The sequence below is a fragment of the Acomys russatus genome, chromosome 29, assembly GCF_903995435.1.
Source record: "Acomys russatus chromosome 29, mAcoRus1.1, whole genome shotgun sequence".
NCBI lineage: Eukaryota > Metazoa > Chordata > Mammalia > Rodentia > Muridae > Acomys > Acomys russatus.
The window spans coordinates 36291968-36316603 of NC_067165.1; the positions used below are offsets into that span (position 1 = coordinate 36291968).

At 50.1% G+C, this 24636-nt stretch overlaps 1 protein-coding gene across 1 annotated transcript; it reads right to left on the reverse strand.

Annotated features, from left to right (window-relative positions):
- Nucleotides 1-15317: 15317 nt before the first annotated feature.
- Nucleotides 15318-23496, reverse strand: Ctrc (chymotrypsin C). Its single transcript, XM_051171087.1, has 8 exons — nucleotides 23456-23496; nucleotides 22399-22490; nucleotides 22194-22291; nucleotides 20756-20881; nucleotides 18759-18895; nucleotides 17444-17589; nucleotides 15380-15532; nucleotides 15318-15323 (listed from the first exon to the last, which is right to left on the reverse strand). Exons 1-8 carry the CDS (start codon nucleotides 23493-23495, stop codon nucleotides 15318-15320), a joined length of 798 nt encoding a protein of 265 aa, XP_051027044.1. The 5' UTR covers nucleotide 23496.
- Nucleotides 23497-24636: the final 1140 nt, after the last annotated feature.

The window sequence follows — 24636 nt, forward strand, 5'->3', positions numbered from 1 at the left end:
GATTCTATTTGCTTCAATAGACTATGCTGTATGTTAGTGGGTGGGGGAGAATAAAACTGCTTCTTCTTGGAGCTGCATTTTCCAAAGAAAACATTAAACCAGTTTGTGGTGCGCACAGCATTCCAGGCCCATGGCTCTCCACTGGGCTGATTTAGCTGCTGGGGACACTTGATGATGTCTGATGAGGTGAAGGTCACATACTACTGGCATCTGAGGCTAGAGAAGAGAGAAGCTACTGGGCATCCTGTAGGGCACAGGACAACAAAAGAATTGCCATACTTCAATCACCAAGTGTGCTAAGTTTGGAGAAGGCCCTAGGCCAGGTGGCGGCTGGCTATCTGGCTTTGGGTGAGCCGTGTGCAGCAGAGCTGACTTTTGGAGGGACAAGATGAGAAATGTACACCCAATTTGCTACCCGGTGTCCTGGGGAGATTTTTCAAAGCACAGACAGCATGCTTGTTTAAGAGAGGGGCCTGGTGGACCCATGTGAATTGAATGGATCTAGTGCTGAGTGAGGGAGAATGTGCTAGAGGAAGGCTTTGTTGGGATGAACTGGAGGTATGTTCATCAGTTCATTAGTTAGCATGTGCATGTGCATGTGTGCATGTGCACATGTGTGTGCGCTGCCCATGATGCACGGTGCAGCAGGCAGAGCAGGACTTTGTTTGGGTGTCCTCCTGAATCACTCTCCCCTTAATACTTTTTGTTTTGTCTTATTTAAGACAGGGCCTCACTATGTAGTTCTGGATAGCCTGAAACTCACTGTTCTAGATCAGGCTGGTCTGGAACTCACAGAGATCCATCTGCCTGTGCTTCCTGAGTGCCAGGATCAAAGGCGTGTGTCATCACGCCAAGATGCTTATTTTTTGAAACGGAGTCTCTCACTGAACTTGTGTGCCTCACTTTAGACTAGGCTAGCTGGCCTAGTCTCTTAGTATCTGCCTTCCTCCACCCTCCAATGCAGGGGTTACAGGCATGTGTTTCTAGACAGGCTTTTCACATAAATGCTGTGCTGGGGATTTGAACTCAGGTCCTCTTGCTTGCACAGCAAGTGCTCCTACCCCCTGAGCCATCCATCTCCCCAGCCCCTACTTTATTTTCATGATTTCATTGGGGTAGAGGTTTGAGACAGCATCTCACTCTGCAGCTAAGGCTAGCCTCTAACTCATAGCAATCCTTCTGCCTCAGCCTTCTGTATGCTGGATACCAGGCATATGTGTGTATCTACAACTGATACCCAGCACAACTGATAACCACATGTACTTTTAAAAAAAATCTTCTCCCAAGACATTGGTGGTTTGGATTTTCTCTGTCTTCTGAATGAGGTTAAGGCGGGAGGACTGTCTTAGGAAGCGTGCAAACAGAGACAGGCAGGGTATCTTTAGGTGCCTTCATGTTTCATATTTAATCCAAAGCCTAGATAACCTGTCTCATTATTCTAGATGAGGGGGCTGAGGTTCAGAGAGGTAAAGTGGCTTTGCCTCAAGACACACAGTGACTGAGCGCCAGAATGAAGCTTTAAACCCTGATGATCTGATTCTAAGGCTAGATCCTAGAACTTTACTACATGTCCTGCTGGGGAGGGAGGGAGGAGAGATGATGATGTTTCTCCCTCTGCTGAGGCCGTTGCTTTCCTTGTGAGTTGGGGGCTGGACCAGGTGCTAGCGGGACAGCCTTAAAAAAAAAAAAAAAAGACTTATTTTTAAACTACGTGTGTCTGTGTATGAGTATGCTCATGTGACTGTAGGTACCCACAGAGGCCAGAAGGGGGCACCAGATCCCTGGGATCTGGAACTATGACATGGGTGCTGGGAACCAAACTCGTCCAGTCCTCTGCAACAGCAATATGTGCTCTTAACCACCAAACCATCTCTCTCCAGCTTCTGGGCTTCGACTTCTAAGACCTGGACTTAAGTCCTTGCCAGTGACTTCTGAGAGCCAGAGTTTGGACAAGTTGTCAGTCTTCTGGGCCTTAGTTTCCTTGCTGTGGAGATTTTGGTTTCTTCTTCTTCTTCTTCTTCTTCTTCTTCTTCTTCTTCTTCTTCTTCTTCTTCTTCTTCTTCTTCTTCTTCTTCTTCTTCTTCTTCTTCTTCTTCTTCTTCTTCTTCTTCTTCTTCTTCCTCCTCCTCCTCCTCCTCCTCCTCCTTCTTCCTCCTCCTCCTCCTCCTCCTCCTCCTTCTTCTTCTTCTTCCCAAGACAGGGTTTCTCTATGTAACCTTGGCTGTCCTGGACTTACTCTGTAGACCAGGCTGGCCTCGGACTCAAAGAGCTCTGCCTGCCTCTGCCTCCCGAGTGCTGGGATTAAGCGTATGCCACTAACCCCGGCGAGGTTTTGGTTTCTTTAAAAATTCAGTTATGTTATATAAACATGCTTTTGTTCTAATCCCAGGTGTGGGCTAACAGAGGCTGCTCCAGTTATCCAACAACAGACACACATGCACAGAACACATGGAAGGAAAAGGTCTCACACAGAGAGACAAACAGACACAGGGACAGACAGATTCACAAGACAGCTTCCAGGCAGGCACAGATTCGATTTACACACTAGACAGACAGAGGATGGAAGCCTCCGGGAGTGTGACATAGAGAGCTCAGATCTGAACTCACTCTTGGTTAAATGACTCCAAGAAGAAGTGCTTTTCTTTCTTTCCTTAATGCATTGTTATTGGTGACTTAATGTGTGTGATCCATGCAAACAGCCACAAGGGGCTGGAGGTGGAGCTCAGCCAGCAGAGGGCTTACCTACTGAGTCTCAGCACTGCAGAAAATTAGGTCCTGGTGGCACTGGCCTGCGATCCCAGGGCTCTTGGAGGTGGAGGCAGGACAATATGTTGCTCATCTTCAGCTCTGCAGCAACTTCAGCCTGGGCGACAAAGGTCACAAAGGTCATGAAAGCAGCCGTTTTTTGGAAGTGTCAGGTTTTCCTTAACGATCAAGGTGCAGGTGGCATTCTCCTCTGGGTGCTGGCTTTGATATCAAAATCAAAACAATGTTCTCTAGATAAAGTCATTGAACCAACAACAGTTTGGCACATGACAAGACTTTGCTGTGTGACCTTGGGCAAAGCAGGCAGGCTTTCTGCCTGAAGGCTGTCTGTTTACAATATGGAAGCAAAGAAGCTCAGTGTCTGTCTCTCAAGTTGAACCCGGGGACTTGAACACCCTAGGTGGGCACCCCATTCCTGACTGTATGTCCAGCCCCCTATCCATAAGAGCTGAGCCATCTCTCTGGCCTGAAACCATCATTTTGTGCACAACAGGGGAGTACTCTACCAACTGAGCCATGTGACTGCCTCACCAGCTGTGTTTCCCTCCAAGTGATGGTTGGTGTTTTATTGTAGGCACCTTCAAAGTGTCCTTGGTTCCCCCCTTCCATACCCCCCCAGTTTTGACCCTCAAAAATGTCTCTACCCAAAAAGCTGAGTGGTGGTGGTGTATGCCTTTAATCCCAGCACTCGGGAGGCAGAGGCAGGTGGATCGCTGTGAGTTCGAGGCCAGCCTAGTCTACAGAGTGAGTCCAGGACAGCCAAGGCTACACAGAGAAACCCTGTCTTGAAAAACCCTAAAAAGAAAAAAAAAGAAAAAGAAAAAAAGAATCTCTACTCATTGCTACTTGTTCCCTGGGAAGCAAGCTGCCCCTCTGCCATTTCCTTTGCATTTTGTAGCTGTAGCCTCAGATCATTTCATGAGAAGCAAAGGTGCTTCTTGCCAACAAGCTGATTTGGCTTGCCTCTGGTGGTCTCATGACCTCCCTAGACCCCAGTGCCTGGTGGGGAAGGGGATGTAGTGCAGGGACTGGTGGGGTCTGCAGCACGTGCTCTGTTCTTGTTTCAGCAGGGAGGTTTCACCCAGACTGCTTTCCCAGCATTAATGTGGGGCTGCACCAGAATCCAATCCTGGCTTCTGTGCTGAGAGAGAACAGCAAGGAGCCACTGCAGTCACACACACCACCCCCTCCATCCTCCAAGGCCACCACCCCACTGGCGCACTGCTGGATAGCAGTGCTCTCTAGCAAGTTCTACACTGGACTGTGTGACCTTGAGCCCCTGCAGGTGGAGCAAGGCTGCAGATGTGAGCTTCTCACCGCTCATTCTGAACAACTCCTCTGAGAAGCCAGGTGGCTGGCTCCCTGGCTCGGGGCCTGGCTCAGCGTGGGTGTTTCTGTGTGGGCACGCTGGCTGGGGGTCCTGGCCTGGCCTTGTAGTTGGGACCAGCAACATTGGAATAGATTGGAAACTTAGAACGCCCATCCAGACCCCTGGTCTCTTTCAGCATGTCATCTCAGGTGAGATACTGGCTTGGCACTAGGGCACGTGTCATCTCACTGTTCGTTACAGACAGCCTCAAAGCTAATGTTGTTGATCCTGAGTCTGGCAGAGACTTTGGATTCTCAGAAAGGGAACTGTGCAAGCTGTGTGTGTGTGTGTGTGTGTCTGTGTCTGTGTGTGCACATGCATGTCTCTCTGTATGTATATGTGTTTGTGTGCATGTGTGTGTATGGATGTCTACTTATGTACGTCTTTGTCTATATGTCTTCTTAAGTGTGCCTTTGTGTATGTACATGTTTGTGCATGTCAGTATATATGTGTATATGCATTAGTGTACATATGTATATGGACGTTTATCTCTGTGTTTGAGGGTGTGTGTTTATGTGTGCATTGAGATGTGTGTGTTTAAGTATGTGTGCTTGGTTTGTGTGTGTGTGTGTGTGTATGTGAGAGTGCATGGGAATATAGATGTGTCTGTGTGTATGTATGCGTGTATGTCTGTCTCTGAGTATGTATGTATGTGTGTCTGTGTATGTGTGAGTAGGTATATGAATGTTTATGTTTATATACATGTATGTGTACATGCATATCTGTCTGTCTTTTTTTAGACAAAGGTCTCACTCTCTAACCCAGAACCTGTGTCAGCCTCTCATGTGTTGGTATTATAGGAGCTCACTACCATGCCTACCCAATGATCATTCTTTTTTAAAATATTAAAAAAAATTTTTTTTTTGGTTTTTATTGAGGCAGGGTTTCTCTGTGTAGCCTTGGCTGTCCTGGACTCTCTTTGTTGACCAGGCTGGCCTTGAACTCACAGTGATTTGCCTGCCTCTGCTTCCCAAGTGCTGGGATTACAGGTGTGTGCCACCATGCCTGGTTTCTAAAGATCATTCTTTTTCTGTGAACTTTCTCTATGTCTGCTCATCTGTCTCTCTGCCTGTGTCTGTCTGTCTGTCTGTCTGTCTGTCTGTCTGTCTATCATTTATATTTGGAAATGGGGGCCTCATCAGGTAGTCCAAGCTGGCCTCTAACTTGTTATGTAGTTGAACTCCTCCCTCACTCCACTGTGGAGCAGGAATTCTCCTCCCAGGATCTATCTCTCTGAGTTCTGTGTCGCTTCCTGCCACCTACACCCCTCCCTGGTTATGAGAGCACTTCTGTACGGGAAGGGGTCTGTGTGACTTTAGGCTCCTGTTGAAACAGTGTGGCATTCCAGGGCACAGCTGTGTAGTTGGACTTTAAATCTGGTTGCCCCATTCCTGGCTGTGTGGTCTGGGGGTGGGAATTAATCCTCTCAGAGGGCAAGGTTCTCATTTAGAAGGGCCAGGGGCCAGAGTTCTCGGTGCTGAAATAAGCTGGTATTGGGTGGTTTTCGGCCTGTGTGAGTCAAAATAATTGCTCCTATTACCCAGCGGCAGCATCATGGGTAATGGCACAGGGCTCTCTGATGCCAGAGCTAGCCACCCTCAGCCCAGTGTGGATTCCTAGAAAGAAGCTGTGTCTGGCCCACTGGTTAGAACAGCAGTGATGTGAAGATGTGGGAATGTTTAGGTCATCTTGTGGGATCTTTCACCCACTAAATATCCACTCCTGGCTCCAGCTCTGTGTTTAAACAAATGCCCTGCTGCTACCCAGACCTGGCAAATAGGTAGAAACTGTTTGGAAGGTACTGACTCAACAAAGCCTTACTTTCCCACTGAAAACAAAGGGTTGTCGGACAGCACCTGTGGCTGGGTCCTCCCATCTTGCTATAACCTGTCTACCTGACATCACCACCAACATATGTGAATGGTGTCTTAATTTGTGCCTTTCTTTGTTTTGTTACTAAAAAAAGGTCATGGAATTGCTACCTCATTGGAACATGGTATTTGAGGAGACCTAAATCGGCATTCTTGGGTCATGGTCACTCACAGTTGGCTCCAGAATAAACCGTATATTTTCTTCCTTTGAAGTGAGAGGTCTTTCTTTCTTTTCTTTCTTTTTTTTTTTTTTCTTTTTTTTTCTTTTTTTTGAGATGAGAGATCTTTCTTTCTTTCTTCCTCTCTCTCTCTCTCTCTCTCTCTCTCTCTCTCTCTCTCTCTCTTTCTCTCCCCCCTCCCTCTTTCTTTCTTTTTTTTCTGTTTTTTGGTTTTTCAAGACAGGGTTTGTCTTGGCTTCCTGGACTCACTTTGTGGACCAGGCTGGCCTCAAACTCACAGAGATCCTCCTGCCTCTGCCTCCCTGAGTGCTAGGATTACAGACATTCATCACCGTGCCTGGTGGTAGGAGCTATTTTTTTTTTTCATCAACACTAGAAGGAAAATGGGGAATAAAGCTGGGCAGATCTCAATGAGTTCAAGGCCAACCTGGTTCATGGTGAGTTCCAGGACAGCTGGAGCTACATAATAGAGGCACTGTCTTTAAAAAAAAAAAGGAAAGAAAGGAAGGAAGAAGAGAATAGAAAAGAAAAAGAAAAAGAATAGGAGGCAGCAGCAGTTAAAGCCTGCCTTCAAATTCCCCTCACTTCCAACCACCAGTTTGTGACTTCTCAGACCAAGCCTTCCACTATTGCTATCATCCAAGTGGTCCCAGGTAGCCCTTCATGACCCTCCTTTGTCCCTGACCCCTATGAGTTCCTCCTGACAAGATTGAGGTGTTGCTTTGTCTATGGTAACAGGTCACCACACTTAAAGTTTTGGAGACAAGGAAGGAGTCCAGTTTACCTCACAGGGCTGAGCCATGGTGTCAGCAGGGCTGGCTTTCTTTGCTGCTCCTGATGACTGCCTGTATCTCCTGTCTCATGGACCCTCCTCCCTGCTCTCATCTCCCTGACCCTGACCCCTGGGAGAGGGTCATCCTTCATCCTTACATCTCTGATGTAACCCTCTCTTCTCTCCTCCTTATGGGGACCCCACTAGTCACACTGGGCTCGGTATCTCAGGCTGTGATGGTCAATCTACACTGTCAGTTTGACTAGGTCAAGAGTCACCTAAGAGAGTATAGAAGCTCACCTCTGGGCATGTCTATGACCTTTCTGGGAAAGTTTTGGCCAGGAGGACTCTCCCCTTATCTGTAGTTTCATTCATCTATGGCTTCAGATTTTTCAATGGGGGGCCGGGTGTGGTGGTACACACCTTTGATCCCAGCACTCGGGAGGCAGAGGTAGGCAGATCAATGTGAGTTCGAGGCCAGCCTGGTCTACAAAGGGAGTTCAGGACAGCCAAGGCTATACAGAGAAACCCTGTCTCGAAAAACCAAACCCCCCCCCATGGGTAATTAGGAAGAAGTGGGACTGTGGGAGGTGGGGCCTGGCTGGAGGAAGTAGGTCTTTGGGGGGCGTGTCCTTAGGGGTGTGTCTTTCCTATCCCCTTCCTGTTACTGTTCCTCTATGCTTTATGTTCCCCAGGATAACTGCTGCCCAGTCATGCCCTTCTGCCACAAAGCTCTGACACTATAAGGGAAGTAATCCTTTCCTCACTTTAAGCTGTTTCTACCAGATCAAAGTGATGGCAAACTTTACAAAGAGACAGACCGCCCCGTCTCAAGACTCTAAGGCACACCTGGAAACTCTCCTTAGCCTCAGGAAGTCCCATGTTCATAGGCTCATGATTTATTTAACCCAGGCCTTGATTCCCGGATCCCTTGATTCCAGGCCTTGATTTGGCTTGTGTCACCAAATCAGAATGTGTGACGCTTTTTAAATAGTTTTCTTTAGTAGATTGCATGAAGCAGTTACATTAATCCAAGTTAAACATAGACGCCAAATGGTTACCTTAAGCTGTGAGGCCATCTCTCCAGCCCAAGTTAAAAAAATTTTTTTTAGCTTACTTCCTAGAAGTAGTTATTCATAGCTGACATCAACAGACCCTGGCAGAAGGTCGAGTCAACCTTATATTTTACTATGGTTCAATGGTGTCATAACTCAAGCTTTGTTATCTCCTCACTTGGCTACCCTCTTGTTGCACTCTACTATGGAAGACCCTAACCACTGCCTCACTTAGGTTCAATCACCTTAAAAGTAAGCTGATAATATTTTGTCTAGTTAGCCAAAAATGTTATATTGCTTTGTATAGTTAGCCAGAATGTGACATTACCCTCCCTTTGCTCCTATTCTTGGATTTCCTATTTTAAAAAGGCAGCCCTGAAAGCAGACCTGTATCAGTTAGGCTCGAGTCCTTTCTGTGGCCCTGATCATCATCAGCTTGGAACAGGCGTTCAAAAAACTCATCCATATCTCAAGGCCGGGCGTGGGGATGCATGCCTTTAATCCCAGAACTCAGGAGGCAGAGACAGGTGGATCGCTGTAAGTTTGAGGCCAGCCTGGTCTACAAAGTGAATCCAGTACAGTCAAGACTACACAGAGAAACTCTGTCTCGAAAAAAATCATCCATATCTCACGGAGATTGGTGTCTGAGTGGTTTGTGTGGCAATTCTTGGACTACAACGTGACAAGGCACTGAAGTGAGACTCTGTGCATTCAGGGAAACCCTCACAGAAGCTTCAGAGAGCCACAAGGGCTTAAAACCTATGAGCCTGTGGTGCTCAGCCAATCACGGCAGCCTGTGGCGCTCAGCCAATCATGGTAGCCAGTGCTCAGCCAATCACAGCAGCCTGTGGCGCTCAGCCAATCCCGTGGCTACAGGAGCATGAACTACTTCTCCAGTCCCCAGCATGCCCAATGCCAGCACCATTGCAGGTCTACTCTCTCCTTCTTCAGCACTGTCACTCGGTTTCTGTTTTTTTTCCATCGTAATCATCAGGGACACCTAGGATAGCAGTCTCTCTGTTGAATTCCTTAAAAAAAAAAAAAAAAAAAAAAAAGCTCCTCGGTAAGTGCACAGTGTGGAGTCCAGAAGCAGGCATTGGATCCCCGGAAGCTATAATTACAGACAGCCGTGAACTGCCGATGAGTGCTGGGATCCGACCCTGCAAACTCTGCAAGAGCGGCAAACGCTCTTAAGCTCTGAGTCATCTCTCCAGACGCTCCCAGTTTTTGGAGACAGGCTCTCACTTTGTAGCTGAGGCTGGCTTAGAGCCCAGTGCTCCCCAGGCCGGAAGCTCCTGTTTAACTGTGTTAGTTAGTACCCCCCCCCCCCCTTTTTTTTTTAAGACAGGGTCTCACTATGTAACTCCGGCTGTCCTGGAACTCACAGAGATTTGCCTGTCTCTGCCTCCTGAGTGCGGGGACTGATGGTGTCCACTCTAGAGGGTTACAGTGACTTGGGATTCAGAGAATACTCCTCCACTCAGCAGTTGGCGGAGTTTTGGGAGGCTTTGGGGACTGAACTCAGAGTGCCATGCGTGCTAGGCTAGCAGTCTACCTCTGAGCTACATGATTAGCTCATGATTACCTAGTATTTTTCGTTCCACGGTTGTCACCATCGAGGCCAGGCTACCCTTTGCCTAGTCCGTTGCAGCAGCCTCCTAGCTTGGCCTCTGTTGTGAGAATTTTTACCGGTGGGGGGGGGGGCGGGGAACGTGGCAGTGTCTATCACCTTTCCCCTCAAAAGACAAACCACAGTTTGGTTCTACCGCATTCACACAGAAGGAAGTTTTGGGGCTCCCTCACAGAGCATGCGTGAAGGGTTTCTGACCGGCGCAGGGGTGACCACAAAGCAGCCACACTGAAAAGTCTGCACCCAGCGCGATGGACGATGGCTTTCCCAAGGCTGTGCAGATGGGCCCCTCACCTTCACAAGCAATTAGGGCAGAATCCCATTCAAACGGCTTAGAGGAGAGGCTGGCTACGCAGGGGGGGTCCTACTACACCCCACACCCCCGCCACCTCCCATACCCACATCTCTCTGCCTTCTATGAGCGAACATCTGCAGTCAACACACCTAGCTGGGATGATTCGGCATGCAAGCACAGCTGACCTCATGAAAATCGTGTCTGGTCACATCATGGATAGTGCTAACAGCCTCTCTGCTCCCAACAACCCCACCTGACCCTGCCGATGAGTGCTTTAGTATGTACCTATGGGCTCCCCCTTCGCCGTCTGAGACCGTCACCCCAAACACATCATGAGGGCTTCAGGAAGGGCCTTTGGTCACTCACCAGGTAGCCATTGCCAGCTCGGCTCTCTGTGCTGGGCTGGCCAAGCATTCTGTGCACCGTTCTAGATTTAGCACACTGGCATCTTGGGAAACCCTTCTGTCCAGGGCAAACCAGGGTGGCTTGTCACCCTATCATGCCTGCCTGCCTCTTGCTTTAGCGACAGCATTTGCTGGAGTTCCCTTCCAGGATGTCGCTGTGACTTTATTCAGGAAGCGGGACACCCCTTCTCCCCCTTCACCACTCTGGTGCTCATTAGAAGTGTGGTGAGAGCCGGGCGGTGGTGGCGCACACCTTTAATCCCAGCACTCGGGAAGCAGAGGCAGGCGGATCGCTGTGAGTTCGAGGCCAGCCTGGTCTACAAGGTGAGAGTCTAGGACAGCCAAGGCTAACACAGAGAAACCCTGTCTTGAAAAACCAAAAAAAAGTGTGGTGAGCCGCAAGAAACCGAGAGGCAGCTAGGCTGTGCAGGCAAGCCTTGGGAGGTAGAAGGCAGGTGGATCTCTGTGAGTTCCACAGCCCATCCTGGTCTACGTGGTAAGCCGCAGGCCAGCCAGGACTACACAATGAAACCCTGTCTAAAAAGAAGAAAGAAAGACACGAAGAGTTATCAACAGTGGCTAAAACAAATGCAGATTTATTTATTTATTTATTATTAATTAACTTATTTATTTATTTTTCACAGAGCAAGGAAATTCAGAGGGGGGGTGGTTGCTAGCCTCAGGTCTGCAGCGTCAGGGCCTGAGCAGGGCCACAAGATGGCTGCTGAGGCTCCAGCCTGTACTCAGGGTGTAGCCTCCCCTTATCAGTAAAGGATTTTTCCTTCTCCTTACATTTGCGTTCCAATCCATGAGCTCTGGAGCCAGATCACCAACGTCTAAACCCGAGCTCTCCCATGCTGGGAGGTCACTAGACCTTTGTGACTTTACATTTTTTCTCATTTGTCCAATGGGGTGTGTGAGCAAACAGCTGGCCTCCCGTGCCTGTGTTGGGGAATTGAGATGAAGGCAAAACCCCCACAGGGACAGAACTCATCAAACATCAGATCGGTTCATTATATTCCATTAGCCAGAACTGATTCCCCTAGTTCTGTACCTACAAGGAACCTGGGGTCGGCGAGAGTTGAGTACATATCCCCTCCAACATAGAGACAACATCAAAGAAAAGGAGGCATACGGGCAACAAGCTCAGATCAAGCAACTGCCGATATTCTCAGGAAACTTCTATTCCAGTGTTAGGACCCAGCTTGGCTTTTTGCCACCTTCAGGAATCCCTCCTGGACTCTGGCTGCCAACAGACACTGGTTAAGGGAGCGCATTTCTGTTTTCTTGGTCTGTGTTTCTCTCTCTCTCTCTCTCTCTCTCTCTCTCTCTCTCTCTCTCTCTCTCTCTCTCTCTCTCTCTCTCTCTTCCTGAGCTGTCTACTGCAGCTCTCTAAACCTGGGGACCCTCACCCCACCCCCATCACTTTCTGAATAACAAAGCACACTCCCGAGAATGGGCCCCTGTGGCTAGGGAGGCTCATCCTGGTCCTTGCCTCCAGCAGCTGATGGAAGAAGCAGGGCAGCTGAAGGACCAGTCAAGCTTGTAGGGCATTTTCTTAATTACTGATTGGTAGGGGAGGGCCCTGCCCATTGTGGTGGAGGCACACACCTTTAATCCCAGCACTAGGGTGGCAGACACAGGCAGATCTCTATGAGTTCGAGGCCAGCCTGGTTTACAAAGAGAGTTCCAGGACAACTAGGGCTGTTACACAGCGAAACCTTGTCTCGAACCCCTCGCCCTTTGAGCAGGCTGAGCAAGGCATGGGGAGCAAGAGGGCAAGTGGCATTCCCTGCATGGCCTCTGCATCAGCTCCTGCCTCCCGGTTCCTGTCCAGTTAAGTTCCTACCCTGACTTCCTTTGATGATGAACCGTGATGTGGAAGTGCAAATCAAATAAATCTTTTCCTTTCCAAGTTTCTTTTGCTCATGGGGTTTCATCAAAGCAATAGAAATCCTAACTAAGACATGTTGGTACCAGCAAAGAGGGGCACTGCTGTGGCCATGTTTTGTGGAGGATTGTGGGAGGACTTGGGAACGTTGGCCAGAAAAGCCATTGAGTGTTGAGATCTCAGTGGGCTGTCCCATGAGAGTCTGGAAGATGAGAACGTTTGAGGGCAGTGCAGACAGTGGAGGCCTGGCTTGTGACGTTTCAGCGGGAAGAGTCAAGGCTCCATTGGGGCCGTTTGTTATTTTCAAAGAAGATTCTGCGGTCTAGCTCAGCTGGGTCTGAATGACTAACAAGACAGCTAACCAGAACTATTAAAGTGAAACCTTCGCTTTGCCAGCATCCTTGATGCTCCTTGGCTGAAGCTGAGAAATTAAAGGTGGTTAGGAAGAGACCAACATTGCTGAGGTGAAATCCCAGCAAAGTGTTTCTTGAGAGCCAGTACACAGAAGCTGTGTTCCAGACACAGCCAAGGTTGTACCTTGTACTGATAGCCCAACTTGGTAGGGTAAGAGTCACCCAGTGGTACTGGTTTTGATGGTTTGAAGCGGGCATGGAGACCAGCTGAGGCTTGGCACTGTGTGGCAGGGTTAGAGTCCCTGAAGAGAACCCAGGAGAGGCTATGGGTGAAAGTGCAGCCCAGTTGCTGCAGAAGCCCCAGCACTTTGGAGATGGCAGGACCATGGGATGACCACCAAGAACAGCGGCAGCGGTGGAGTGGAGCCAGCCGGAGCCTAGGAGACAAGCTGCGTGTGCTGCAGAGGGCGGAGCTGGAGAAGTGACCCGAGCCCTGTGGAAGAGCCTAGAAGATGGTGAGTGAGTCCCACACACTGGATTCCGAGTTATTTGCAATTGATTTTGATTTGATTTTATTGTGACTGTGCCCGAGTTCTTCCCTCTTGAAGTAAGAACATATTTAATTTATTTTTGATGTTGAGAGACTGAATTTTTAAAAAGAAATTCTGAGATTTAAAAGAGTCTTTGGATTTCTAAATAGACTGAATTTCAAAGTGCTTGAATTTGTAAAGTCTGTGGGACTTTTAAGACTTGGACTATTTTATATTGTGATGTTCAACAGTGTTGTGTGATCTTGGGGATGAACAATAAAGGAAAGGTTGTGACTTAACAATTACATATCTGTGTGGGTCAAGTTAACAAGGGGTCAGTTGTGTTGGCTAGTTTTATGCCAACTTGACTCAGGGTTTAGTCATCAAAGAGGAGGGAGCCCAAGTTTAGAAAGTGCCTCTATAAAACTGGGCTGTAGCCGGGCATGGTGGCACACGCTTTTAATCCCAGCAGAGGCAGGTGGATCACTGTGAGCTCAAGGCCAGTCTGGTCTACAAAGTGAGTCTAGGACAGCCAAGGCTACGCACAGAAACCCTGTCTCGAAACAACAACAACAAAAACCTGGGCTGTAGACAAGCGTGTAGGGTGTTTTTTTGATTAGTGATTGATGGGGAAGGGTCCAGCCCATTGAGGGCAGAGCCACCACTGGACTGGGAGTCCTGGGTTCTGTAAGAAAGCAGGCCGAGCAAGCCACGGAGAGCAGGCCGGTAAGCAGCACCCCTCCATGACCTCTGCATCAGCTCCTGCCTGCAGGTTCCTGCCCTGAGTGAGTTCCTACCTTGCCTTCCTTTGATGAACTGTGATGTGGAAACATAAACCCTTCCCTACCCAACTTGCTTTTGGCCGTGGTCTTTTCTCACAGAAACGAAAACCCTAACTAAGGCAAATGGCCATGCTTTCAGGAGCGTCATAGGTTAGTGGTCCCTCTAGTCAGGGGATGAATGCCCACCTGGGACATCTGTCCCCAGACCCTGGACACTTAGATCTTGAATTTCACTTGCCTCCTGTTGGCCTCAGGAGAGTACTCCTGTCCCTAGTCCATTGTGGCATTCTTGCCTTGCTGGCTGTTCTGAAGGTCTTAGTGCCATACTTCCTCTCTCTTGGCCTCAGTTTCCCTACCCATCTCATGCAATGAAAGCTTTTCCTGTGACTCCATGTGGAAACAACTGCTTTCCTCATGCCTGTTGGTGGGGGTCGGGTCTCCTCTTCTTGTACCACCCTGGGTCAGGATTCATTAAACACTTCTCCAATCAGATGCCTCTGGCCAACAGCTGCTGTTGACTGTCTGTCTCTGTCTCTCTGTCTCTCTGTCTGTCTGTCTGTCTGTCTCTCTCTCTCTCTCTCTCTCTCTCTCTCTCTCTGTGTGTGTGTGTGTGTGTGTGTGTGTGTGTGTGTGTGTGTGTGTGTGTGTACCTGTTGGGCAATCCTCCCTAGGAACTAATCGCTGTATCTGAGATATGGGCATCTTCCTGTGGCCTGGCTTCTCTGAGCTGAGTGAATCTGGCCTTGAGGAGCTTCCAGCCTCCATTTGGAGCTGGAGGCCCTAAACCTTAATTCTGACCCTTAATTATGCTACCTGCTTGCATCATCATCATCATCATCATCATCATCATAATAATAATGAATAAGCATTTGCATTTAAAGTCTCTATGGCCTGGCCTAGGGTGCCTGTTTCCAGTGCTCAGAGGTCCAGGAACCACCCCTGCCCCCGACCCCCGAAGGCATAAATGGATATACTCAGTTTTCATGGGAGGACCTTTATTGTTGTTGGGAGATGGGCTGCAAGGCCTCTGGAACCGTCTCTTCACAGTTGTATTTTCTGGTGGAGCAGAAGCTGGTGTGAGTGACCCATGGACATCCTACCTTCTGGGGCAGCACAAGGCTCTACAGTGTAGTAGGCTCCCAGCAGGGCTATGTCAGGCCTGACATCTGCCCAAAGGTCTCCCAGCTCTTCAGAGCATGGTACATGTGGGCTCAGAGCACACTGTACACCAGTTGGGGCCTTCCTACCTCTGTCCCCACGCCCTTTAAGACTTTATGTGGCCGCCCACATGAGCTCTCTGTGAGCCACAGCCCCACCCCCAATCCTGCTTCAAGGCGTGCTCCAAGAAGGGTTCAGCCAGCCTTTCTCAGTGAGTGCAAGAGTGCACTTGAATGTGGGCTTAGCTGACCAGTCAACACATCTAAGGCTGCATGAGGAGGTGGGCTTAGGGCCACAGGGTGGTGGTGGTGCAGGGACACCTACCTCATTGATCCAGTCATTGTAGGCAGACACGCGGGTGAAGACCACTGGCTTCTTGAGGACATTGCAGCCTCTACTGGAGCCAAAGCTCACAATGCCGTGCACCTGCCATGAGCCGTCTTCTGCTTGGCAGTTCAGTGGGCCGCCAGAGTCTCCCTGTATCAGAGCAGCAGGCCTCAGCTCCAGACCTCCCCAAGAGGCTGCCTTTGGCTGTTGCTGGGGAATGTGAGGCCTTGGACTCTATACCTGTTATTCAGGCCTTGGGCTAGCTTTGGGGGTAGTGATAGAGAAAGTGTGGAGGCTCCGTTGGCCTCGTTCTGTAAGGTCCCAAGGTGTCAGCTAGCTCTTGGTTTGCCATGATCTGGGATGCCGCCAATCTACCCTGCCTTGGGTTCCCTGGCTGTTCAGGTCACTGTATGTAAGCAGCTGGGAACCTGCCCAGAGACTCAGGAGGCTAGGAACCCTCAAGAGGCCTGAGGAAGAAGGGAGGCTGGTGTGGGAAGAGGGTCGTGTGTTTCAGAATGGACAGCCCCTGTTGTCCTGGATGTTTTGTAGTTCTGGTCACCCTCTGAAGGAGAGAAACCTGTTTTTTAGGATCCCAAGTGTGGGATCGGAACGGTCTCGTGAGAGAGCAGGTGAGGTTAATTCACTAGAAGAGCAACCACCTCGTGCAGGAGCTTAACTGCTGCCAGCTGAAAAGATCCCGTGAATGGACTCTGGGAGGAGATATATAAATGAGCCCAGAACTGGAGGCGGGTTTTTTTTTTTTTTTTTTTTTTGAGACTTGGGATAGATTTGGCTGTTTATCGCTGCACTTCAAGACGCTCCTATAGAGAACTGCTCGAGGGAAGGCTTCAGGGCTCCAGCTCCTGCTGAGGTTCGGGGTTCTAGTTACCCCAGGTTCCTGTGGAAGAAATCCTGCAGCTCACGCCCAGAGAATCGTTCTTTGGAACTGATATCCTTAAGGTTTTGTTATTTTGCTCATTAATCCTCATTTCCAACTGTTGTGGTTAGTCGGGTTATAAGTGACGGATGCTCGGTCACTAAGTTGTTAATAAAATATATTGGTTAAGAAAATTGAGCCTACAATATTCTGAGCTGCTTTCTCCCTGGAGCCTTAAGGAGTACGTATGGGACGTGAAGGAAGCCACTTCATGCCCGTTTGTTCTCACGGTGGTTCTGTGACATGGCTGCCATGGCTTCTTTTTGGACGTGTGTATGTGCATGCTTGTGTGAGGGTGTGGGTGCATATGTACGTGTGAGTGAGACTATGCAGGTATGTGTACTAGTGTGCATGCAGATGTCCGTGGAGCCAGAAGATGCTTGGGTATCATCCTCAGGCGTATGTCTTCTCTTCAGCCCGGAGCTGGCCAATTTAGCTAGATGCATTGGCCAGTGAGCCCCAGGAGCTCTCTTGTCTCCGCCTCCCTGGGATTCAGGCACACTGCCACACTTGGCATTTTTATAACATGAGTTGTGGGGAATCGAATCCAGGTCTTTGTGCTTGCTAGGCAAACTCTACCAACTGAAATCATCTCCCCAGTTCTAGCCCCATTATTTTATTTTTATTTTGTGTGTGTGTGTGTGTGTGAGAGAGAGAGAAAGAGAGAGAGAGAGAGAGAGAGAGAGAGAGAGAGAGAGAGAGAGAGAGGGGAGAGAGAGAGAGAGAGACCATGTGTGCATGCATACATGCCACAGTGCGTGTGTGGAGATCAGAGGACAATTGTGGAAGTTGGTCCTTTTCTTCCACCATGTGGGTTCTGGGAATCAAACTCAGGCCACCAGGCTTGGGGCAAGAGCCTTTACCCTTCGAGCCACCTCTCCTCTGTCCCCACTTTATAGAGCACTTCAATAGCCCACCTAATTGCTGGCACTGGGACTTGAAGTTGAGTTGCTCTTGCCAGCCCTCTGCCTCTTCCCATGCTAGGGACTAGCAGAGACAGGTGGGGTGGCTGTAGTGACAGCTTTCCCTCAGGCCCTGGACTGAGGGAGGGGTATGGTTTTCTCCACCCTGCCCTGCTCAGCTCACCTCCCAGCTGGCCCCTGGTGTGGGGTCAGGACACTCACGTTACAGGCAGAGATGACACCATCACCCCCAGCGCACACCATCGACTTCCGGACCTTGATGAACCACCAGTCCAGCCTGGAGCACGTGGCATGGCTCACTATAGGCTGCAGGCCCTGCTGGAGCACTTCGGCAATGGGACCGTTGGCTGAGGGAGAACAGACAGACAGGAAGTCAGCCTGTGCCCTCAGCCCAGCCCTAGCTCTGGCCTCTAGCAGGCAGGAGACTCAGAATGTACGGAGGGCTATGGGAAACCATGCATGTGCCAGTCCTTCATCAGGATGGCCCAAGTCTTTGGGTGACAGTCCCTTGGAGACTGTTCTTTAGTTTGGAGTCTGACCTTTTCCCCTGCTTTGCTGTGCTAGAGTTCAAAGCCAGGGCTTTGAGGACGCGAGGCATGCAGTCTATCACCGAGCTACAGCCCCAGCCTTCTCTTTAACTTTTTATTTTGAGACAGGGTCTCCCTGAGTTGCCCAGGCTGGTTTCCACTCACTGTCTACACTGAGGCAGGTTGACCTGTGACCCTTCTGCCTCAGCTGGGATCTTGAGTCTTTTTCTCCCAGAATCCCATCTTTAGCTGCACGTGTTTGAAGGCTTTCTTTTCCCAGGAGGTCCTACAAGCTAACCTGGGCATTCTCCAAGGCTTGCGTAGTTTTAATTCCCACTTAACTGTCTAGTTCAGCTGGCATTTGCTTGGGCTTTGGCTTGCCATGAGGTCTAGCCTCTTACCCCTAAGGGGACGATGTTTGTTATTTTGATACAAGTCCTCATGTAGCCTAGGTTGGCCTCAAACTCCCCAAGTATTGACCTTGAACTCATGATCCTCCAGACTCCACCTTCCAAGTTCTGGATCATGGCTGTGCATGCCCATGCCCGCTTTTTGCTTTTAGTTTATTTATATGGCTGTGGCAATGAGCCAATTCCTGTTCTAAATACCTGATGAGTCCTTTTTTTTTTTTTTTTTTTTTTGAGACAAGGTTTCTCTGTGTGGGCTGTCCTGGACTCACTTTGTAGACCAGGCTGGTCTTGAACACACAGGCATCCGCCTGCCTCTGCCTCCCGAGTGCTGGTATTAAGGGCGTGCGCCACCACCGCCTGACTGAGTTCTACCCTATTTAATCCTCACATCACCCACCACATTTACTTGTGACCTGCTTGTCATACGGTCTGGGCTGAGTAAACACATACCATCACAAAGGATTAAAAAAATCTATGAGAATATCAGGCAGCAGGGAGAATGTGGGAGACCTGCTGCTGATTGCTAGTGACACCTCCTCCAGGAAGCCTTGGGGATTTTCCAGGGCAGGCTGTACTTACTCCAGAGGCGACCCCAGCCAGTGACAAAGCAGGGATAATCCTGAGGCAGCAAGGAACCTTCCTCTGGGATGCAGGCCACCTGGATGGTGTCGCTCAGCTCCACAGGCTCAGCCAGCTTGATGATGGCAATGTCATTCCTGGAATACAAAGTGGAGGTTTGGCAGGTGGGCAGAAAGTGGTGCTGAGTGGTAAGCCTTGGTGGCCAGGGATCTCTCCAGACATCTGCCAGCGGCTAGCTAACAAAGCCAGTGGAAATCTTAGGAGACAAATGACTCTGTGTGTGTGTGTGTGTGTGTGTGTGTGTGTGTGTGTGTGTGTGTGTGTGTGTATGTGTGTATGCACCCATGTGTACAGAGGCCTGAGGAGGACATCACGTGCCCTGCTCTGCCACTCTCTACCGTATTCCCTGGAGACAGCATCTCTCACCAGAGTGAGGCTGGCAGCTGGAAATCCCTAGAGTGTCTCATGTCTTTACCTCCTATAGCACCAGGCTGATAAGCTCTTGTAGCCACACGCATCCTCTCCTGTGCGGGCTAGGGATCTGAACTCAGGTCCTCAGGCTTGCACAGGGTGCTAATTTTATGTCAATTTGACACAAGTTAGGGTTATCTGGGAAGACGGCATCTTAATTGGGAAGATGCTTTGGTAGGATTGGCTTGTAGGCCGGCTGTAGGGCATTTTCTGGATTAAAGGTTGAGGTGGGAGGGTCCAGCCCATTATGGGTGATGCCGTCCCTGGGCTGGTGGCCCTGGATGGTATAAGAAAGCAGGCTGAGCCAATCATGAGGAGCAAGCCATGAAGCAGCACCCCTCCATGGCCTCTGCATCAGCTCCTGCCTCCGGGTTCCTGCCCTGTTTGAGTTCATGCTCCAGCTTCCCTCAGTGATGGGCTGTTTCTACACTGGGTGGGCGTGGCACATACCTTTACTGCCAGCACTCTGGAGGCAGAGACAGGATAGGCTTCAGGGGGAAAAAAAAACCCAACCAACCAAACAGCCCCCTTTTCTTGCCATGTTGCTTTCATCATGATATTTATCACATCCACAGGAAGCCCAAGACACAGTGCAAGTGCTCTTAGCCGTGCAGCCACCTTCCGAGCCCCAAGTGACTCTTCTAATAGGTTCACCTGTCCCCTTAGATGTGGCTTCTTCCTCACGTGCCAGCTCATGACTGCTCAGCAGCGTGGAAATGTTCGGCTGTAGGCTGTAGGCTGTGACCCCCCTGGAAAGTGAGCTGTAGCAAGTCCGAAGTGATGACAAAGGTATACGCAAATTCACTTAAAAGCCGCCATTGCCAGAGAGGGGAAAAATGGTGACCCTGGCACACATGCACTGGACTGTATGCCTTGGGACATATTTTTTTTTTCTTTTTCTCTCCCCCGTGCCCCATTTCTTTCTTTTGGAGACAGGGTTTCTCTGTGTAGCTCTGGTTGTTCTGGAACCTGCTCTGTGGACCAGCCTCAAACTCAGAGATTTACCTGCTTATGCCTCCCAAGTGCTGGGGTTAAAGGTGTGCCACCACCACATGGCTGGGTTTTTTGTTTGTTTTGAGACAGGGCTTCTTTACATAGCTCTGACTATCCTCGAACCCAACTGCTGCCCTTGAACACAGATCCTCCTGCCTCTGTCTCCGGACTGCTGGGCTTAAACGCGTGGGCCACCAGGCTCCACATGGGACACATTTAACTTGTCTGAGCTTTAGTTCCCTGTCTGAGACTGTGGTGAGTCTTGGATGAAAGGTGGCATCTCACATGCCTGCTGCAACCGGGGCGTGGGCTCAGCCTTTGGTATAGGTGCCACTTGGCTCAGCCTCTGGCTGGGTGAATTCTAGAAGAATATGGCGGGGACCTAGGGGACAGAGATACCTGTGTACCTAACCCAAACCCTTAGTCAGTGTGAAGGACCGAATGGCATCATCTTGTGGCCCCACAGGCTGGGTATGCCAAGTGGCTCCATCTTGGGGACCCTCCTCCTATGCTACCCCAGGGCTGGCACTCACCACAGCAGGAGGCGGTTCCACTTTTCATGGACATGGATGGTGTCCACCTCTGCGTACAGAGAGCCTTCCTCATCTTCCACTGTCAGATTAAACTTCCCCAGGCCCACACGGTAGGTGAAGGATTTGCTAGAGGTGGGAAGAAGAGATGTCAAGTGACTTATGGCGACTCAGTTTTAGTGACCTGGTCCTCTTGCTACAGTAGGGTTTGTGGGGAACAGGGGGCGGGTGTCTGTTCCCCTCAGCCCTGTGCCAAGTTGGGGAAGGACCTACAGCTTAGAGCCAGGGACTTGGGTCGGGTATGGCACTCTCCTCTAGACTGGCCGACTAGGAGAAGCCAAGCTGCCATCGCCTCTGGCTTCCGCATGCCAGTCGTCACCTGACTGACTCTGTCCTCCCTACTGCAAGATCCTCCTGCCCCAAGATGGCAGGCAAGCGCCACCACACCTGGCTTCCCCTGACTGTTCAGGTGCTAATGGAATCCTGAAGTCCTTCCCGTAGCTCTGCCTCTCTTGCCACTCAAGCTGCAGTCCTTAAATATATCCCCACCCCCACATCCCCTCACCCCAGTCCTCACACTCCTAGTAGGATGCCCCTCAGCATTTCCCAAGCATTGGGCAGGAGGGGAGGGGCGGGGCGGGTGCCTCCTTCATGCTGCCTGTTCCTGGGATCCCACAGATCAGTGATGCCTTCCTCCCTTCTTTTGCGTCTTTGTCTTTTTCAGAGAGATCTTCTCCCAGACCCATCTTCCTTCCTTTGCTCTTTCTTTTCTCCTCTCTCTCTTCCTCCTTCCCTCTTTTCCTTAGCCACCCCCTTTCCTTCCTTTTTTTCCCCCCCAGGAAGCCCTCAAATGTACAGCCAAGGGTAACCTTCAGCCTCTGGCCTTCCCCTTCCTTCCTCTACCTTTCAAGGGATGGAGTTACAGGTGTGTACTAGAAGGTCTGTTTTTCTGTGTCAGGGGGTAGGGTGGGGCTTTGTGCATGCTAAGAAGGAACTGTACCAACTGAGCTACGTCCCCACCTCTCTTTTTAGTATTATAAGTCCCTCACTCCTTCCTCTACCTCTTTTTCCCCTCCCTCCCTCCCTCCCTCCCTCCCTCCTTCCTTCCCTCCCTCCTAGTTCTGGGCTATCTTCGCTTAAACTGAGCCAGAACCACTGTGTACCTCCCCCACTCTTGTAGCCTCATTATCGTTTGATAAGTCACATCGTGACTTGTTCATCTGTTGCTCTGCCTCCCACTAGACTAGTGGGAGAGAATACTCCAACACTAGCCCCGGAGGCTGACTTGTGTCATCTTTGCTGTTTCTTGGCACATAGTAGATGCACAAGAAAGGTTTTCAACGGAATAAACAAATACCCGTCTTAGTAAAGGACAACAGCTAACAGCCTGGTGCCTGGAGTGTTAGCTACTCAGTGGCCTCCAGGTGTCCTCCCCGCTCACTTGATGCAGTGGGCAGCGGTGAGGACGTGGCTGTTGGTGATCAAAGTGCCCCCGCAGGTGTGCCTCCATGTGTCATTCTTGAGGTACTGAAGAGAGACCTGCAGAAGGGCCATATGTCAGCCTTCTCTGATCCCCAACCCTGCTCCTCTCCCCCACTCCACCCCCACCCCCACCAACCTCAGCATCTGCCTCGCAACATGCTTACCTGCCAAGGCCAGCTGTGAGGAACGGCATCTTCTCCTCCTACCACTCTGGTTGACAGGTTGGGTGGGAAGGTGGGGTCCCCGCAGCTGGAGGCTGGGGAGAAAGGGGAGTGCAGGTGAGTGGGCTGCCCCCTGCCCCTGAAGAAGGGGAAGTGGGAAAGCTCAGGCTTGGTGGTTCATATCCTATCTTGGCTCTCTGGGCCTCAGTTTCCCTTTTTTGTGATGTGGGGAGAAGAACACTGAGCTGGGAGTCTCCTGAGAACTAAATCACACAACATACACACACACACACACAGCGGCACAGAAGGAGAAGGGTTGCTTCATAGAGTGGAAGGGACAGGCAGGTGATTGGCGCTCATGAGAGACTACGGATGCCTTTTGTGGGTCACACAAACAACAGTGTGTGTATGGAGGGGTTACTCAATTTGGACCACACAGAGTCCCACACTGTCACATCTAGGAAGTCATGTGAAACGGTTGAGAATGCGTGCTCTGAGGTGAGGCAGATGGAGCTGGCATTCTGGCTGTTAGGCAGCATGTGGTCCTCGGGCAGGGTACCGAACATCACTGGACCTCCGTGTCCCCACTGTTGAATGGACAGACCCAATACCTGTAGGGTCCAGCTGGCTCCTGTCTCTAAAGAGGCCAGGAGAATTCCTGATGGAGTGCTTTCACTTGCCAAAACCAAACCAAACCCTACTGCACCCCTCAGTTTGTGATCTGGGAGAATGCAACCAAAAGGGGAAAGCAAAGAGCCCTCAAGGGGAGACACAGGTGGGAAAGGCAGGCCCAGTGGTCCCCTGGAGTTGAACCCAGGGTGAAGCATCGCCTGTGGGCCTTGCTCAGGGCCTTCAGTCTAAACTTCCCACCCTGGAGGGAGCTCTCCGTTCCTTCTCCAGGACCTACTAATTTGGAAGTGGCTTAACCAACACATAGCTGCTCAGTGCCTGAACCCACACAGGACCCTGGAGGTGCCTTTCTCGGGGATCAGAGGTTACCCCAAGGCCAGCTTGTTCTTACAGCCCGCTGGATGCAGCTGGTCTCCACTCCCAAGCTTACCGCAGGCGAGGACGGCAGCGAGGACTGTAATTCCCAACATGGTTCGGGTGCTCAGGACTGGCTGGTGTGGAGGCAGGCTGGGCATTTATAGGCACAAGGAGAAGGGGGTGAGGCTAAGTCTGGGGACAAACCTGTCCTGACAAGGCCTTTCTCTGACCTTGGTAATTACTGTTTAATTTGGGCAGGTGAGTGGTTGGCTAGAAGCATGGAGTTTCCAAGGCGGAGTGGATTCACTTGGCCTCCAGGTTATGATGCAGTAAACTCCAGGGCTGCCATCTGCCTTTGTAGATGACTGCAACTCAATGTGTATAATTTTTCTACTTACTTTATTTTTTTTAATGTAAAGATGATTTTATGTATATGAGCGTTTGCCTACATGTGTATCTGTACACCACATGTATGCCTGGTGCTGGAGGAGGCCACAAGAAGATATCAGATCTCCTGGAACTGGAGTTACAGATAGTTCTGTGCTGTGATGTGGGTGCTCAGAATCAAACCTGGATCCTCTGCAAAAAGCAGCAAATGCTTTTAACCGCTGACCCATCTCCCTGGTTCCATTTCCTGTTGATTTTTTTAAAGAAATAAAAGCATTCTCTTGGGCTCCTCGAGGCCCCAGGGCTTTGGGACTGCCCAAGTGTCTTTAGTATGCTTATGAGCGGCCATTTCTCATGAGCATCTGGCTGGGTGGGCAGGGGCCACTCTGGCACTCTGATCCCTGGCTCTGGCACGGGGAGTGGCTGGGCAGAGGATGCCATTAGCCCTGGCCTACACTGTGGCACTAGGTGGTCTGACTCACTTTCTAGTCATGACAATAAAGACTACTAGAGCTGTCATAGGGAGCTTGTGGGTCTCTGTGGGGTGGGGGAGGGGCGGGAGTGTGGATTTCCTGTGACTGTAGAGCAGGGCTATATTTAGTTCTTTGTTTATAGATGTGTGTTTCATTTGAGTGTGCACCACTGGCACATACACACACACACTAAATATATGAATTAATTAATATTAAATATAATTAACATATGTTAATTAATATATACTTAACATATATGAGTTAACTAATTACCCCATGACTCATTAAGGACCTGCTATGTGTTTGCCCTGTGTGCAGGAGGGAGCTCCCTGATGCCCAGGGTGATGTGTTCCCTGGAGAGATGACCCTGGCTGGAGCTCTGTAGGAGGATGAG